The sequence below is a fragment of the Calliphora vicina genome, chromosome 1, assembly GCF_958450345.1.
Source record: "Calliphora vicina chromosome 1, idCalVici1.1, whole genome shotgun sequence".
In the NCBI taxonomy this organism is placed as follows: Eukaryota; Metazoa; Arthropoda; class Insecta; order Diptera; family Calliphoridae; genus Calliphora; species Calliphora vicina.
The window spans coordinates 87,253,447-87,268,214 of NC_088780.1; the positions used below are offsets into that span (position 1 = coordinate 87,253,447).

The window sequence follows — 14,768 nt, forward strand, 5'->3', positions numbered from 1 at the left end:
GAACTTAGATGTCAGCCCGGAATTGATCGATTAGTCTATTTTTGCCTTCATTTGATTATCTCCTATAGAATCTTGCTATAAATAAGCTACACATGGAGTTCGACTCTTTGGATTACAAGACGTATGCGGATGATGACTCCATGGCAGTATCTGGAAATATGTGGACACTTTCTCGCAACGAATAAACACTCGACTTAGAGTGAATCCCCCGCCAATACTTATATTGTACTCTTCGCAAGGAATTATTCCCATATTACAACCAGGAACACCGAATGGCTTTTCCACATGGTCGTTAATCCCATACCAAAAGCGATGCATTCAGAGCTGCCATGAGACTAGATACTACTGTGAACGACTTTCGACTATGCAATAATATGCGGCTGCCTGGAAGAACTACCAACAATTCCACTTCCAGATAGTCTTTTAGACAACCAAACCAGGCTAAGATCTCAGCGTCGGTCACGAACTGGCATGAATTAATACTGATAGTCAGGCCGATGTGCGACAACAAGGGACATGTGGCCTGAATACGACTGTCTCGAACTACAACACTGATAATTATTCCAAGTAATCGACTACGGAATGTTCTTGTAGTGATCACAGGACTCTATTTGCAAAATTTCAAGCAAGTAAGTCTACGAATTTCGTAAAGCTCTTTATTATATCAGACATAGCTCATGAAATATGGGGATCAGCTGAGCAAAATTTTTGGAAATTGATTTTTTCTATAAGATTTCAACCCAAATATTATAAAATTACCAAAAAAAATCAATTTGTAATTTTGCGGCTCCTCATATTATAATTATTTTTTTAATTGAAATTTGTATTATACTTAAGTAAGTTCATTAACACTATGCAGTACTTATTTGAGTATATATGTAGTAAAATTATAATAAAATTAAGAAATCAAATTCTTTCTTCAATTTCCTTTATATGCAATATTTGTATATGTTAAAATAAGAACTAGTTTAAAGAACTACTAAAAGATAATAACCTAGAATTATTTAAATATTTTTTTATAAATAAAATATAATTTTCTTTTATAGTCATAATAAAAAGAACTGGAATTTAAATTATATGCTTGTTATTTCAAACAATAGAAATTGGTTTAAATGCAAATTTGATTTTTCTAAAATACCATAAATAATGTGCAATTAAGATTGGGGGTTGATATTGGTATGAAAAAAACTACTGTAGTTTGTTTTTTTTTATTAAAACTAGTATTTAGCTTTATAGTGTGGAATTATGTTATGGTTGGCGACATAAAATATTGAATACATGTCTGGCCAAGAATTAAACTGACATCTTCAGTTTAAAAATGTTTTCTCGTAAAATGTGTGTGTATCTCTATGCTGTATATTTTTAGATTGTTTTGATCAGATATAAATGTTTAAGCTGAAGTTACTGTCTTTATACATATTAATTCTATTTTTAGAAATACTAACTATGAGATCGGATAAAGTACAGAGATTGTACATTTTATTTGAAGTTAGACTAAATAATCAACTAAACCTATCTGTATAGGCATTCGTAGATTTATTATATCCGGAATTTGGGTTTATAAATTACAGATTTATTTTCCTTTTTATTTTTATACCCTCCACCACCATAAGTGGTGAATGAGGGTATATATAAGTTTGTCATTCCGTGTGTAACATTGAAAAATATTCATCTGAGACCCAACAAAGTATATATATTATTGATCCATATGAAATTCTAAGTCGATTGAGCCATGTCCGTCTATCTGTCTGTGTAAAACACGCTCACGTCCAAAATAGGCAAACAAAATTGGTAGACTTACAAAAAAAGTGTTTATTGTTCTCCTAAGCAGTTTGGTATTGAAAATCAGCAAAATCAGTTATGTGGAACCAGAGTTATGAACCAAAATATGAGATAACCTAAAAAAACTTGATAATTTTAACATAGTTTTTGTTATTTGTGCAAATATATATAAGATAATACCATAAAATTTTACACACGTTATTTTTATGTTATAAAGACTAACTCTGGCAAAAATTATAAGAATCGGTCCATGATTTCTCCTAGCCCCCATACAAATTTCTTTCCGAAATATGGTTCTATGGTCTGTAAATGCCTACAAAATTGCAGTATCTACACAAAATTCAGGAAAAATAAGTTTCGTGATTAAAAAAATTACAACACCAAATTTTATGTGGATCGGCCCATATTTCACCATAGCGCCCATATAATGTTCACTACCGAAAATCCCTTCAATAAGCATAAATGTCTTATAAATATCGCTATTAAGTTGAAATTCGTTACAAATAGTCCCCATATATACCATATATATATCGCTGTACCTAATTCTATGAAGATCTGCCGATAATTGGTTATAGCTCCCATATAAGGACCACTTCTGAAAAACACATTAACCTACATAAATATCTAAAAGATATCAATATCAAAACAAAATTTTACATAGATCCATAATTTATACTTAGAAATCGTACTACAGGATTTTATGAATATCCGTCCATATTTGACCATAGCTCCCATATAAGGTCTACTTCCGAAAATCAGTTAAGTACTCATAAATCTTTTATAAATATCTTTATCATGCTAAAATTCGACAAAAATAATACTCATATATATAGATATCACTTTACCAAATTTTATGCAGATTGGCCGATAATTGGTCATAGCTTCCCATATAAGGCCCATTTCCGAAAAAGATATTAACCTTAAAAAATATTTAAAACATATCGATATCAAAATGTAATAACGCACAGATCAGTATATTTGTATCCAGTAATCATACTTCTGAATTTTTTGAATATCGGTCCATATTTAACCAAAGCTCCCATATAAGGTCCACTCCCGAAAATCACTAAAATCCTCATAAATTTCTTACAACTATAGTTATCAGGTTGAAAATCGAAACAAACTTATTCAATATATACAAAAATCGATGTACCAAATTCTATGATGGTAGACCCATTATTGGTCATAGCCTCCATATAAGAACCACTTCAGGGAAACACCTTCTCAAATATCCAAAAAAATCTTTACTGAACCAAAATTTTACACCGATCACTAATTTGTATCCAAGAATCGTACTACAAGATTTTTAAAATATTGGTCCATAATTAACCATATATCCCATATAATGTCCACTTTTGATAATGGCGTTGTTTATATGAAATTCTATAAAAATAGCCCTCAAATATTTGGGATCATAATAGGTCATAGCTTCCATATATTCAACCAAAATAGTACACAGATCAGTAATTTGTATTCAAAAATCATACTACTGAATTTTGTGAATATCGGTCTATAATTGGCCACAGCTCCCATATAAATACATACAAATCACGTTAAAATATTTTATGACAATCAAATCATAATTGATCATAGCTCCCATATAAGTCCCACAACCAAATATTTTTAAATTTGTCTAAATATATTTGTATACCCTTTTTATACTCTTTTTCTTCACTTGAGGTTAACAGGAAAAAATGTTGATCCAAACGTATTAACTAATTATTAAGTATATAAATTGTTAAATTTCATACGTTCTAATAAGAATTTCAATTGTAAATTGCTGAATTAGAAAAAAAATTTTGTACATTTGAAATAAAATGTCTTCTGAGTAAACTAGTCTTTCTAACAATTGTTATATTATTTTAGTTGTTATACCATCATATTTAGGTGGAGGGTATTTAAGATTCGGCACGGCCGAATATAGTACTCTTACGAGTTTTTAAGGCGTCTAACTCAATGCAATTATTTTATATTTTTACGAATTATTTTACGAATTCGAATTAATAAATTTAAATTTTCTAAAAAATATATGAATATTTTTATAAAATTTATCAAAATATTTTTAAGTAATATGTTCAAATAAGCTTTAAAAAGTACTTCGTTGAAAACGGTCTACAGTAAAAAAGGCGAAACCAGTCGATTTTACAAAGTTGAAAAAAAAAAACGGTTGACCGGTATTCGGTTTTGGATACACTAATGCTGGATATATATTACATAATTTCAGAAAATCCATTCTACATCAGAGTTGAATTCGACCAAATATTGTAATATTCTTTTTAGTTAAAATTATTTTTAGGGTTACATACTTTACGTCAGTGGTCGGCACAAACCGAACATTCCACATTGGTAAATTTATTGTAAAGTTCAAGGCGAATTTATAGAAGGTGTTGTCAGTCAATCAACTGATAATTTTTTTTCTCTCGTTTTGTTCTAGAAAATGTCAAAGTACTTTTTACAATTATTATTTAACACGTTAACTGTGTATAAAATATAACAGCCCATATATGGGCTGTGTATATTTTTGTAAAAAAAGTGGCAATCCTCAGTCGTTGCCTTGGACTGCTAACGTGTTAATATAATAAAAGGATATTATCAAATGTAATTGTAACAAAAACTATGTTATTAAGTTTAATTTTATAGTGTAAGTGTAAAAATAGTAGCATTTCTATAAAAATGCGTGTTTGGTTTCAAAATAACATGGTAGGAGAAAAAATGGAGTGAGATATTTCAGATGCACTTCTTTAAAACCGCCAGAATATGTGTAGATAACTTTTTTTATCTAATATTATTAGATGCGGATGAAATGTTTCATTAATGCTCAATGATATGCCTATATTACGCCAATTAGTCGAAAAGCAAGCCACAGATTTCGTCGCTTTTCAAGCATAATCGCTTTTTGTTCAGAGTATGTCTTTCACTTAACCATTTGTGACGGCCTTTATAAATGTATCCAGTTATCCAGTTCCTAGTTTTTTTTTAAGAAAATATTAATTTTAAAAGTATTTCATATGGCCAGTTATTGACTTCGTATTTATATACTTATTTAGTTAATTTTTTACTTTAAATTAAATGGTATTTAAATACAGTTCGAGTTTTTCAGTGCTACAATAAATAATTGTATATAACTTTTCTTATATAAATAAGATAAAAGTATGGTAGCAATACTAAATATCAAAAATTATTATTTTACATAAAACACATGTTCAACCAAAACAATACATTTTGCCCAATAAGAAAAAGAGGTAATTAAAAAATAAAATTATTGGTAGGAATGCACAAAAGAATCCTCAATTTCCATGCATCGGAAGTATAGTTTTTGCTAGATGCTGTAAAAATATTGAGCGCTGCAAAAACAGATAACAAAAGTAAGCTGTCGATGAAAAACTCATTTTCTTATTTAAATAGAACTTAAAGATAATTAATATTTAAATAAGTCAAAAATTGGCTTCTAATGATTTTTTTTTGAAATTTAAATTTGGTTGGCGTAGTTGAAAACTCTCAAATTGCCAGGTTATCCCACGTTGATTTTAGTTCCCAGTCGACCTATAACTTCATATAGGAAGCTGGAACTTTAAATCATTTATTAAAAAGTTAGGTTATGAAAACCAAAAATCATTGCATGTGGACAATGCAAACATCGAGAAACTGTAACGCGGTACAGTTAGACGACGCCAAACATTATCCAATGCGAGAGTGAGCCGCAAAACTCTCGAAGGCAGCGAAAAAGGGACGGCCTGATTGCCCTTAAGCGATAATGACAATGACGCACGAGCTCTTTCTCCACCCTGAGATGAAATGGCTTCTAATGTTGACACAAAATTTTTCATTTATTTTATTCGCCGTGTTCTCATAATCAGCTGTTTTTGACATTTGCTACGCCCATACATAACAACAAAGTGCATTATTGCAGTGCTGCCTTGTATAAAATCGCATTTCTAATGTTTAAAATGAAACCTCCGATTGTGTTTTTGATGCACAATCATCAATTGGTTTGCTCATTTGATAATTTTATCGTATTTTCCCACTTACGTTTTGTATTGAGCATTGCCAAATTAAAGACCTTTATGCTATATTTAGCGATTTTGAATAATATTTAATATGCAAATATTCAATTAAAAATGGAATCATATATTGTTTCCCATTTCAATTTATTTTAGAAATATTTCAATTAATAAAATTATTTAACTACTTTTAGCAAAGGATCTCATATGAAAATAATATTCAACATTTTTAGCTCATTTTCATCATAAATGGTTGCATGAACTCAACAGCAATTAGCTTAAGTAAGAAAATAGTATAATTTTTTTTATAAAAACATTTCAGTATTTATTCGTTTAAAAACTAACAAAAATTTAACAAGATAAAAATAATAACAGATCAGTCTCTTTGGTTATGTGCCTCTTAACACTTACAAGCGACGACGGAACACAGATGAAGGCAAGTAAGCATTACCGGGAGCATTAGCTGCGGGAGCGCGTACTGGGGCTTGAGAAGCAAAGTTGAGGACGGGAGCAACGCCACCATTGTGAGAGTGAGAAGGACCGCCCAAAGAATCGTATTGGCCTTGGATGGCTTTTTGAGCGTTGGCGGCATCTTCAGGGGTACGGTATTTGACAAAGTGTACTTCGGGTTTGTTGTTGCCGTTCTTGTTGAGGGCATTGAGTCTGTTGGCCAAATCTCCAATATCGGCTTGTTTGTTGAGGACATAGATGGCAGTTTTTTGATCGGCAGCTTGTTTGGCCAAAGCGAGGGCAGCATCTTCGAGTCCCTTGTTTTCGGGTCCCTTGATGAAGACAACACGGAGACCTTGTTTCACACTGCCAGCAATCTTTTGGGCGGCATTGGGATCATCAAATTCGCTATCGGGTGCAGAGAATGAGAAGAATTCCTTGTCGAACTCAGCGGGGGCTGAGTATGAAGGAGCATCATAAGTAGCACCAGTATCGAAACCTCCAACTCCTACACCAGATCCAGGTTGGAAAGATAAACCGCCATCGGAATGACCAACAGGTTGATAGTTGTAACCCAATTTGTCAGCACAAGCAACTGCAACCAAGCATAAAACCTATAAATGAAAACAAAGTTAATAACAAATCTTTGCAAATGCATTTGATACGACTAATTGACTTACAATAAAAGCACGCATTTCGAGAGGATAGTTTGGTTCTTGAGGTTCTCACAATTTGAAATCTAAACTGTTTCTGTTAATACTTCTCTACTTACTGACCTCTTTTATTTATACTTCAAAGTTCGATATACATACATATCATTGAGGTCTTATTAAATATTATTGTAAACATTATTATTATTTGTTTATAAAAATATGTTGATTTTATTGAAAACCTCCTACAAATTTCTTGATTTCAATGGTTAATTACCAATGAACTTGCATTTTTGTAGCTTCATACTTGTATTGTGTATCTGTGTGTTTGTATCTGTAAGCCTTAGTTTATTGGCCGAAACATGTTTTATTTTATATTTTCTTATCGTTGAATGTCTTTGTTTAAACTATAAAATTGTCATATTTGCATTTACATAAATATCTACGTTCAAATAATAATATTTCGTATCATAAAATACTGGTGATATGTAAAATTATGTAAGTACAAAGTGTAAAGAAATTATTGTTTTGACTGATTTGTATTTGGCTAATATCTATAAATGCTACTTACATATAATATTTACAGTACTTCGCATGGAGATGGAACATTTTCTAAATTAAAGGATCTTTTCATCAATATTCGTATTGGACTGATTCGTATTTCTGAACTTACTATGTACTAGGGGTGTCATTCAAATAAAAATTGTTCGACTAATCGAGGAAAAAATATATAGATATTTTATTAGATTTTTTTTTATACGTTCATTATAATATTATTCCTGCCTTTAATTTCTAGGCCTTACAATATGTAATTAAATCTTAAAACTAAACAGTTATTGTTCTCTCAGTGGAGAATCATATTTGGAAAAATTAGATGAGTGGTAAATCAGCTCTACGCAGCCTCGAGCTGTCTTGAGTTACTGTAAGTAGCCTTGCGAGCGGGTTCGGACGATGATGTAATTTTGATAAATAAGCTTCACGAGTTTTTCTGAATTCATCTTTGACCAAGGGTACATCTAAGTCTCTGTGGATGTTCTCGTTTCTTATGTACCATGGAGCTCCCGTCATGGTTCTAAGAATTTTGGATTGTGCCCTCTGTATAAGATCTATACTGGTATTGCTTGCTGTTCCCCATAATTGGATTCCGTATGTCCAAATTGGTTTTAAGACTGTCTTATACAGGATGACTTTGCAGTTAAGGCTTAATTTCGATTGGTGGTGGATTAGCCAGTGTAAATTAGAAGCTTTTAGTTTCATGTGGAGCCGCTTGGCTTCTATGTGCCGACGCCAAGTAAGACGTCTATCTAAATGAATGCCAAGGTATGTAACGTGGTCAGACTGTGGGATGTTCACACTGTTTAGTGTCACTGGTGGACAATTTCCTCTCCTAAGTGAAAACGTTATGTGCTTGCTTTTAATTTCGTTCACTTGTATTCTCCAATTTTTTAACCACGTCTCCACGTGCCTGAGATAATTATCAAGGTTTCCAGATGCTACATTTAAGTCTACATGAGAACTAAGAATTGCAGTGTCATCTGCAAAGGTGGAAATGGTTAATTCTTCGGACTCGGGCAAGTCTGAGGTGTATAATAAGTACAGGGTTGGTCCTAGAACACTTCCCTGAGGTACACCAGCATTGCTCGCCGAATGAATAAAATTTTTCAATTTAGAATAACAAATTATTCGATCAATAATTGTCTATGAATCGAATACTCGAATAAATTGTTTTCAAGTTAAAATTAAAAACTAGTTTATAAAATAACAAGAACAATAATTAATATAAAGTTATTCCAAGTTGGTTGCAATGGAAGTTTTACTAGAAACGAATTTCTGCATTCATTTTCCAATCGAATTTGCATTAACACACCAATATCAGAACATTATGACTTTAAAATGAAAACTTTGTGACTACTAAAGAGTATCTGCAATAGAGTTAGAATAATTATCAAATTTATTACAAGCAATTACGATGGAGTCATTAGTTTTTCTTTTCTAGCAGCTCTAGTTAAAGATATAGGACATTTAATATTTACATGATTTACACCATTCTTTGTATTATTCGCTTAATATTTCATGAACGACCTTCCAAACCTTTAAATATTTTCTGGATTAATAATCTAAATAAAAATCTCGTTCATTTGAGTATATCCACATTGGTGACTATATAAGGATATCTAAGTTGTATTGCAAGGATATTCCAAATTATGTTTTAGGTTAGTCCTTAAAACTTTGAAAACTTTAATTTTTTCAAAAATATTTCAATGATGAACAAACTAGACATTCCAACGAACTACAGTGTACTCTCTCTTTGCGGGCACGTACCAAACACGGACACTTTTTTCAGTCCCAAAAAAATTCTTTGTAATTATTTTCTATTCTCAAAACCGGACAAATTTGTCAGTCCCTTAGGTGACCGCTTTTTAAACAAATTTCAGAATTTTTTCATCATCACGTTGGGGTTTATTTAGAATATAATAGGGAATAAAAATATGAAAAGGTATGACAATACCTGCTATAGTTTTTCTGTACCTGCTATTTAAATTTTAAGATTTTTGAGAAAACAAACATTTTGCTCAAAACAAATTATTTGGCCATATTTTGGTTGTTCGGAAATTTTGCCTCACCCTCTTTATATTTCTTTCGATCGATGCATAACTCTCTCTCTGGGATGCACTTCACTATGGAACAGAGTATCGGATATTGGACTCAAAAGATGAAAGGCTCGGCATCCATATATTGCCAGACAGATGGAAAAACTTCATAGCTAACAATGGCCAATACTTTTAATTTTTTTATATTGTAAATATGTTTCAAAATAAAAGATAAACAATTTAAAAAATTCCGCATTTTTAAGTAATACCCTCAATTAATGAATTAAAATGGAACACCTCCCAAGAGTGTGTTTTCAAATGGTTACAATCGGACCACCCAAGGTCACGATATATGTATGTTAGGAATTTATGTTTATTATTGTACTCATACATTTTTCATTCTACATTTCGTTACCTTAATATATAAAGGTCCTAACTCGTGTTTCTTTTAAGTGGAGTTTTTTGGCTAAATATGATACCATTTATCGAAATAAACGAAAATCTGGTCTTTTAAGAAAAAAACAAGTAAGAGTACTATATTCGGCCGTGCCGAATATTAAATACCCTCCACCTAAATATGATGGTATAACAACTTAAATAACAAACATACTTAACAATTGTTAGAAAGACTAGTTTACGCAGAAAATATTTAATTTCAAAAGTACATACAAATTGTATCTAATTCAGCAATTTATAATTGAAATTCATATTGGAACGTATGAAATTTAACAATTTATATACTTAATAATTAGTTAATACGTTTGGATAAACATTTTTCCTTTTTAACCTAAAGTGAAGAAATAGTATAAAAAAGGTATACAAATATATTTAGACAAATTTCAAAATATTGGGTTGTGGGATTTATATGGGAGCTATGACCTATTATGATTCGATTGTCATAAAATATTTTAACGTGATTTTTATGTATTTATATGAGAGCTGTTGCCAAATATGGACCGATATTCACAAAATTCAGTAGTATGATTTGATCTGTGTACTATTTCGGTTTAATATATGGAAGCTATGGGCCTAAGTATTTGAGGGCTTTTTTTGTAGAATTTTATATAAACAACGCTATTAAAATGAGTGGACCTTATATGGGAGCTATGCCGTATTATGGATCTTATGGATCAATATTTAAAAAATCTTGTAGTACGATTCTTGGATACAAATTACTGATCGGTGTAAAATTTTGGTTCAGTACAGATTATTTTGGATATTTGTGCAGGTTAATGGAGGCTATGACTCCTCTTGGATGCTATGGTCAATTATGGACCTATCATCGTTAAATTTGGTACATCGATTTTTGTATATATTGCACAAATTTGTTTGGAATTTCAACCTGATAACTAAATTTGTAAGAAATTATTGAGGATTTTAGAAATTATTGAGAGTAGAAAATTCTGTAGTATGATTGCTGGATAAAAATTACTGATCTGTGCGCAATTTCATTTTAACATCAATTTGTTTTAAATATTTATTAAGGTTAATATCTGTTTTGGAAATGGGCCTTATAGGGGAGCTATGGCCAATTATCGGCCAATCTGCGTAAAATTTGGTACAGTGATTTCTTTGTATATGACTATTGTTTGTGTCGAATTACAGCATGATAAAGGTATTTATAAGAGATTTATGAGTACTTAACTGAGTTTCGGAAGTGGATCTTATATGGGAGCTATGGTCAAATATGGACCGATATTCACAAAATCCTGTAGTATGATTTCTAAATATAAATTAGAGATTTGTGTAAAATTTTGTATTGATATTTTTTAGATATTTATTTAGGTTAATGTGTTTTTCGGAAGTGGTCCTTATATGGGAACTATAACCAATTACTGGCCGATCTTCATAGAATTAGGTATAGCGATTTTGGTATATATGGAGACCATTTATAACGAATTTAAACTTAATAGCGACATTTATAAGACATTTATGCTTATTTAAGTGATTTTCGGAAGTGAACTTTATATGGGGGCTACGGTCAAATATGGGCCGATCCACAAAAAATTTGGGGTTGTAATTTTTTTAAGCACGAAACTTAGTTTTCCTGAATTTGGTGTGGATCCTGGAATTTTGTAGGCATTTACAGACCATAGAACCATATTTCGGGACTAGGTGAAATCATGAACCGTTTCTTATAATTTTTACCAGAGTTAGTCCCTTTAACATAAGAATAACGTGTGCAAAATTTGATGGTATTGTCTGCAATATATTTGCACAAATAACAAAAGATATTTTAAAATTATCAAGTTTTTTTTTAGGTTGTCTCACATTTTGGTTCATAACTCTGGTTCCACTTAACCGATTTTGCTGATTTTCAATACCAAACTGCTTAGGAGAGCAATAAACATTTTTCTTGCAAGTCTTCCAATTTTGTTTGTCTATTTTGGACGTGAGCGTGTTTTACAGAGACACCAATAAAATAAAATTTTGTTGTCATTTTGACATTGGAGTAGGGTAGACTAGACTTAGGCTTTTACAAGCATTTTAAAAGAATTATAAAATAACTATGGCCGACTTCATAAACGCATTAATGCATAGCAATTACAAGGCAAAGCAATACTTTGTGACATTCATGAACACATAAATGTTTTGTAAAGAATCATAAATAAAAGCAATTCACAAATTTGACAGATGCTGCGCATGGACAAGCATTGCCATACAATAATAAACTTGCGACATTGCCAAAACAAAATCTTTTGCGTTTATGAACGCTATGCATGGCAGCGTTGCTTTGCAAAATGCGTTTATGAAGTCAGCCTATATTTGGTTGTACAATGTTGGTCCAACCATTTGCAGGGTTTCTCATTTAATAGCTAAATTTAATCGGTATTATTACAGTCCTTGTTTTAATCTGTATAAAAATAATAAATTCTATTGTTTAGTTAAAAAAAACTTAAGAATTTTGACATGTTAACCTTCGCTTTACCAAAGGTTTTTTATGTATATTGCTTACCAATACCCACCCATGTGGTTCTGCAGTTCTATATATATTTGCGACGAACAAAATTTTAAAAAATCCAAAAAACCTTATAAAAAGTTCGAAATGTTTTTATTAAATTCTACAGAACTGTAAAATTTGTTCAGTGAGACTTAATTTCATTTAAATCATAACAAAATTAAAAAACAAAATAAAAAGCATTATAAGTTATCTTCAAAAGAGAAATTTTTCAACTAAGATTATCACTATTAATTTTATTATTTTTTCTAAATATGAATGTCCTTAAAGTTGAAGTTTCCTTCAAGAACAGAAATTTTCAATTTGATTAATTCTTAATGACCGAAGTAGAGTGAAATATGTTTCTTTGCCAACTTACTACTTATCTAAATTGGAACTTTAAGGAGAAATTCTAGAAAATTTCCAGAAAAAAACCGGGAACGTTTTCCCCAAAGGAACCCTACATCGGGGTCAAATGAAAAATTCAACAAACAAACAAACAAATATTTGTTCATACAATACAATATAAATTTGTTTTATGATGTTGCTCAAAATATTTGGGGTCTAATGATAACTGTTCGTGAGCCAGACAGTGTTTTAGAATTTTGTAGGTATAATATGAACAAATACAGAGTGCAGTACTGTAAATTTCATCTTCATAATTACACTTATAACGCGAAGCACTCTTCCACAGATTCCAACTTACAACAACAATGCTGTTATCATACCCCTCACAATATGAATAATTAAATAAAATTTGTTTAAACAAATATAATTAAAACAAACATTTATTCGATTTAAAACTTAAAACAAAGTTAATAACAAGATAAAAATAATAACAGATCAGTCTCTTTGGTTATGTGCCTCTGAACACTTACAAGCGACGACGGAACACAGATGAAGGCAAGTAAGCACTACCGGGAGCATGAGCTGCGGGAGCGCGTACTGGGGCTTGAGAAGCAAAGTTGAGGACGGGAGCAACGCCACCATTGTGAGAGTGAGAAGGACCGCCCAAAGAATCGTATTGGCCTTGGATGGCTTTTTGAGCGTTGGCGGCATCTTCAGGGGTACGGTATTTGACAAAGTGAACTTCGGGTTTGTTGTTGCCGTTCTTGTTGAGGGCATTGAGTCTGTTGGCCAAATCTCCAATATCGGCTTGTTTGTTGAGTACATAGATGGCAGTTTTTTGATCGGCAGCTTGTTTGGCCAAAGCGAGGGCAGCATCTTCGAGTCCCTTGTTTTCGGGTCCCTTGATGAAGACAACACGGAGACCTTGTTTCACACTGCCAGCAATCTTTTGGGCGGCATTGGGATCATCAAATTCACTATCGGGTGCAGAGAATGAGAAGAATTCCTTGTCGAACTCAGCTGGGGCTGAGTATGAAGGAGCATCATAAGAAGCACCAGTATCCAAACCACCAACTCCTACACCAGATCCAGGTTGGAAAGATAAACCGCCATCGGAATGACCAACAGGTTGATAGTTATAACCCAATTTGTCGGCACAAGCGACTGCAACCAAGCATAAAACCTATAAATTAAAACAATGTTAATAAATCTTTGTAAATACATTTGATACAACTAATTGACTTACAATAAAAGCACGCATTTTGTTAGGATAGTTTGATTCTTGAGGTTCTCACAATTTGAAATCTAAACTGTTTCTGTTAATACTTATCTACTTGCTGACCTCTTTTATTTATACTTCAAAGCTCGATATACATATCATTGAGGTCTTATTAAATATTATTGTAAACATTATTATTATTATTTGTATTTGTTTATAGAAATATGCTGGTTTTATTGAAAACCTCCTACAAATTTCATGATTTCTATGGTTAATTGCCAATGAACTTGCATTTTCGTAGCTTCATAGTTGTATTGTGTATCTGTGTGTTTGTGTCTCACCGAAACATGTTTTCGTTTGTTTGGTATTTTCTTATCGTTTGATGTCTTTGTTAAAACTATCAAACTGTCATATTTGCATTTACATAAATATTTGCGTTTCAAAAATAGCATAATATTTAATTCGTATCATAAAATACTCGAGATATTGTACATTTAGGTACGTATCCAAATATATCCTATAAATTATTAGGATGATAGGATAACGCTAACTGGTGGCACAACGGCTCTGAATTTTTGTGATTTACTTACAAGGGGAAAAATACATTATTTTTGTAATTTGGTGTCAAAGAATCGAAATGTGTAAATAATTATCAATATAATGAGATTTAAAAATTGGTTAAAAAATTTTAAAAGTGAGAAATTATAATTTGTCTGTTTAATCACCCCAGTTTTTATTCAGAAAATGTTTAATTTTTCAATGTCATGTAATATTTCGAATTATATTTTC

The 14,768-nt window shown here is 31.5% G+C and overlaps 2 protein-coding genes across 2 annotated transcripts; both read right to left on the reverse strand.

Annotated features, from left to right (window-relative positions):
* Nucleotides 1–6,190: 6,190 nt before the first annotated feature.
* On the reverse strand, nt 6,191–6,928 carry LOC135949579 (uncharacterized). Its single transcript, XM_065499175.1, has 2 exons — nt 6,914–6,928; nt 6,191–6,847 (listed from the first exon to the last, which is right to left on the reverse strand). The coding sequence occupies exons 1-2, from the start codon at nt 6,926–6,928 to the stop codon at nt 6,191–6,193; spliced, it is 672 nt and encodes a 223-aa protein (XP_065355247.1).
* A 6,358-nt stretch (nt 6,929–13,286) lies between these two features.
* On the reverse strand, nt 13,287–14,021 carry LOC135949583 (uncharacterized). Its single transcript, XM_065499178.1, has 2 exons — nt 14,007–14,021; nt 13,287–13,943 (listed from the first exon to the last, which is right to left on the reverse strand). Exons 1-2 carry the CDS (start codon nt 14,019–14,021, stop codon nt 13,287–13,289), a joined length of 672 nt encoding a protein of 223 aa, XP_065355250.1.
* Nucleotides 14,022–14,768: the final 747 nt, after the last annotated feature.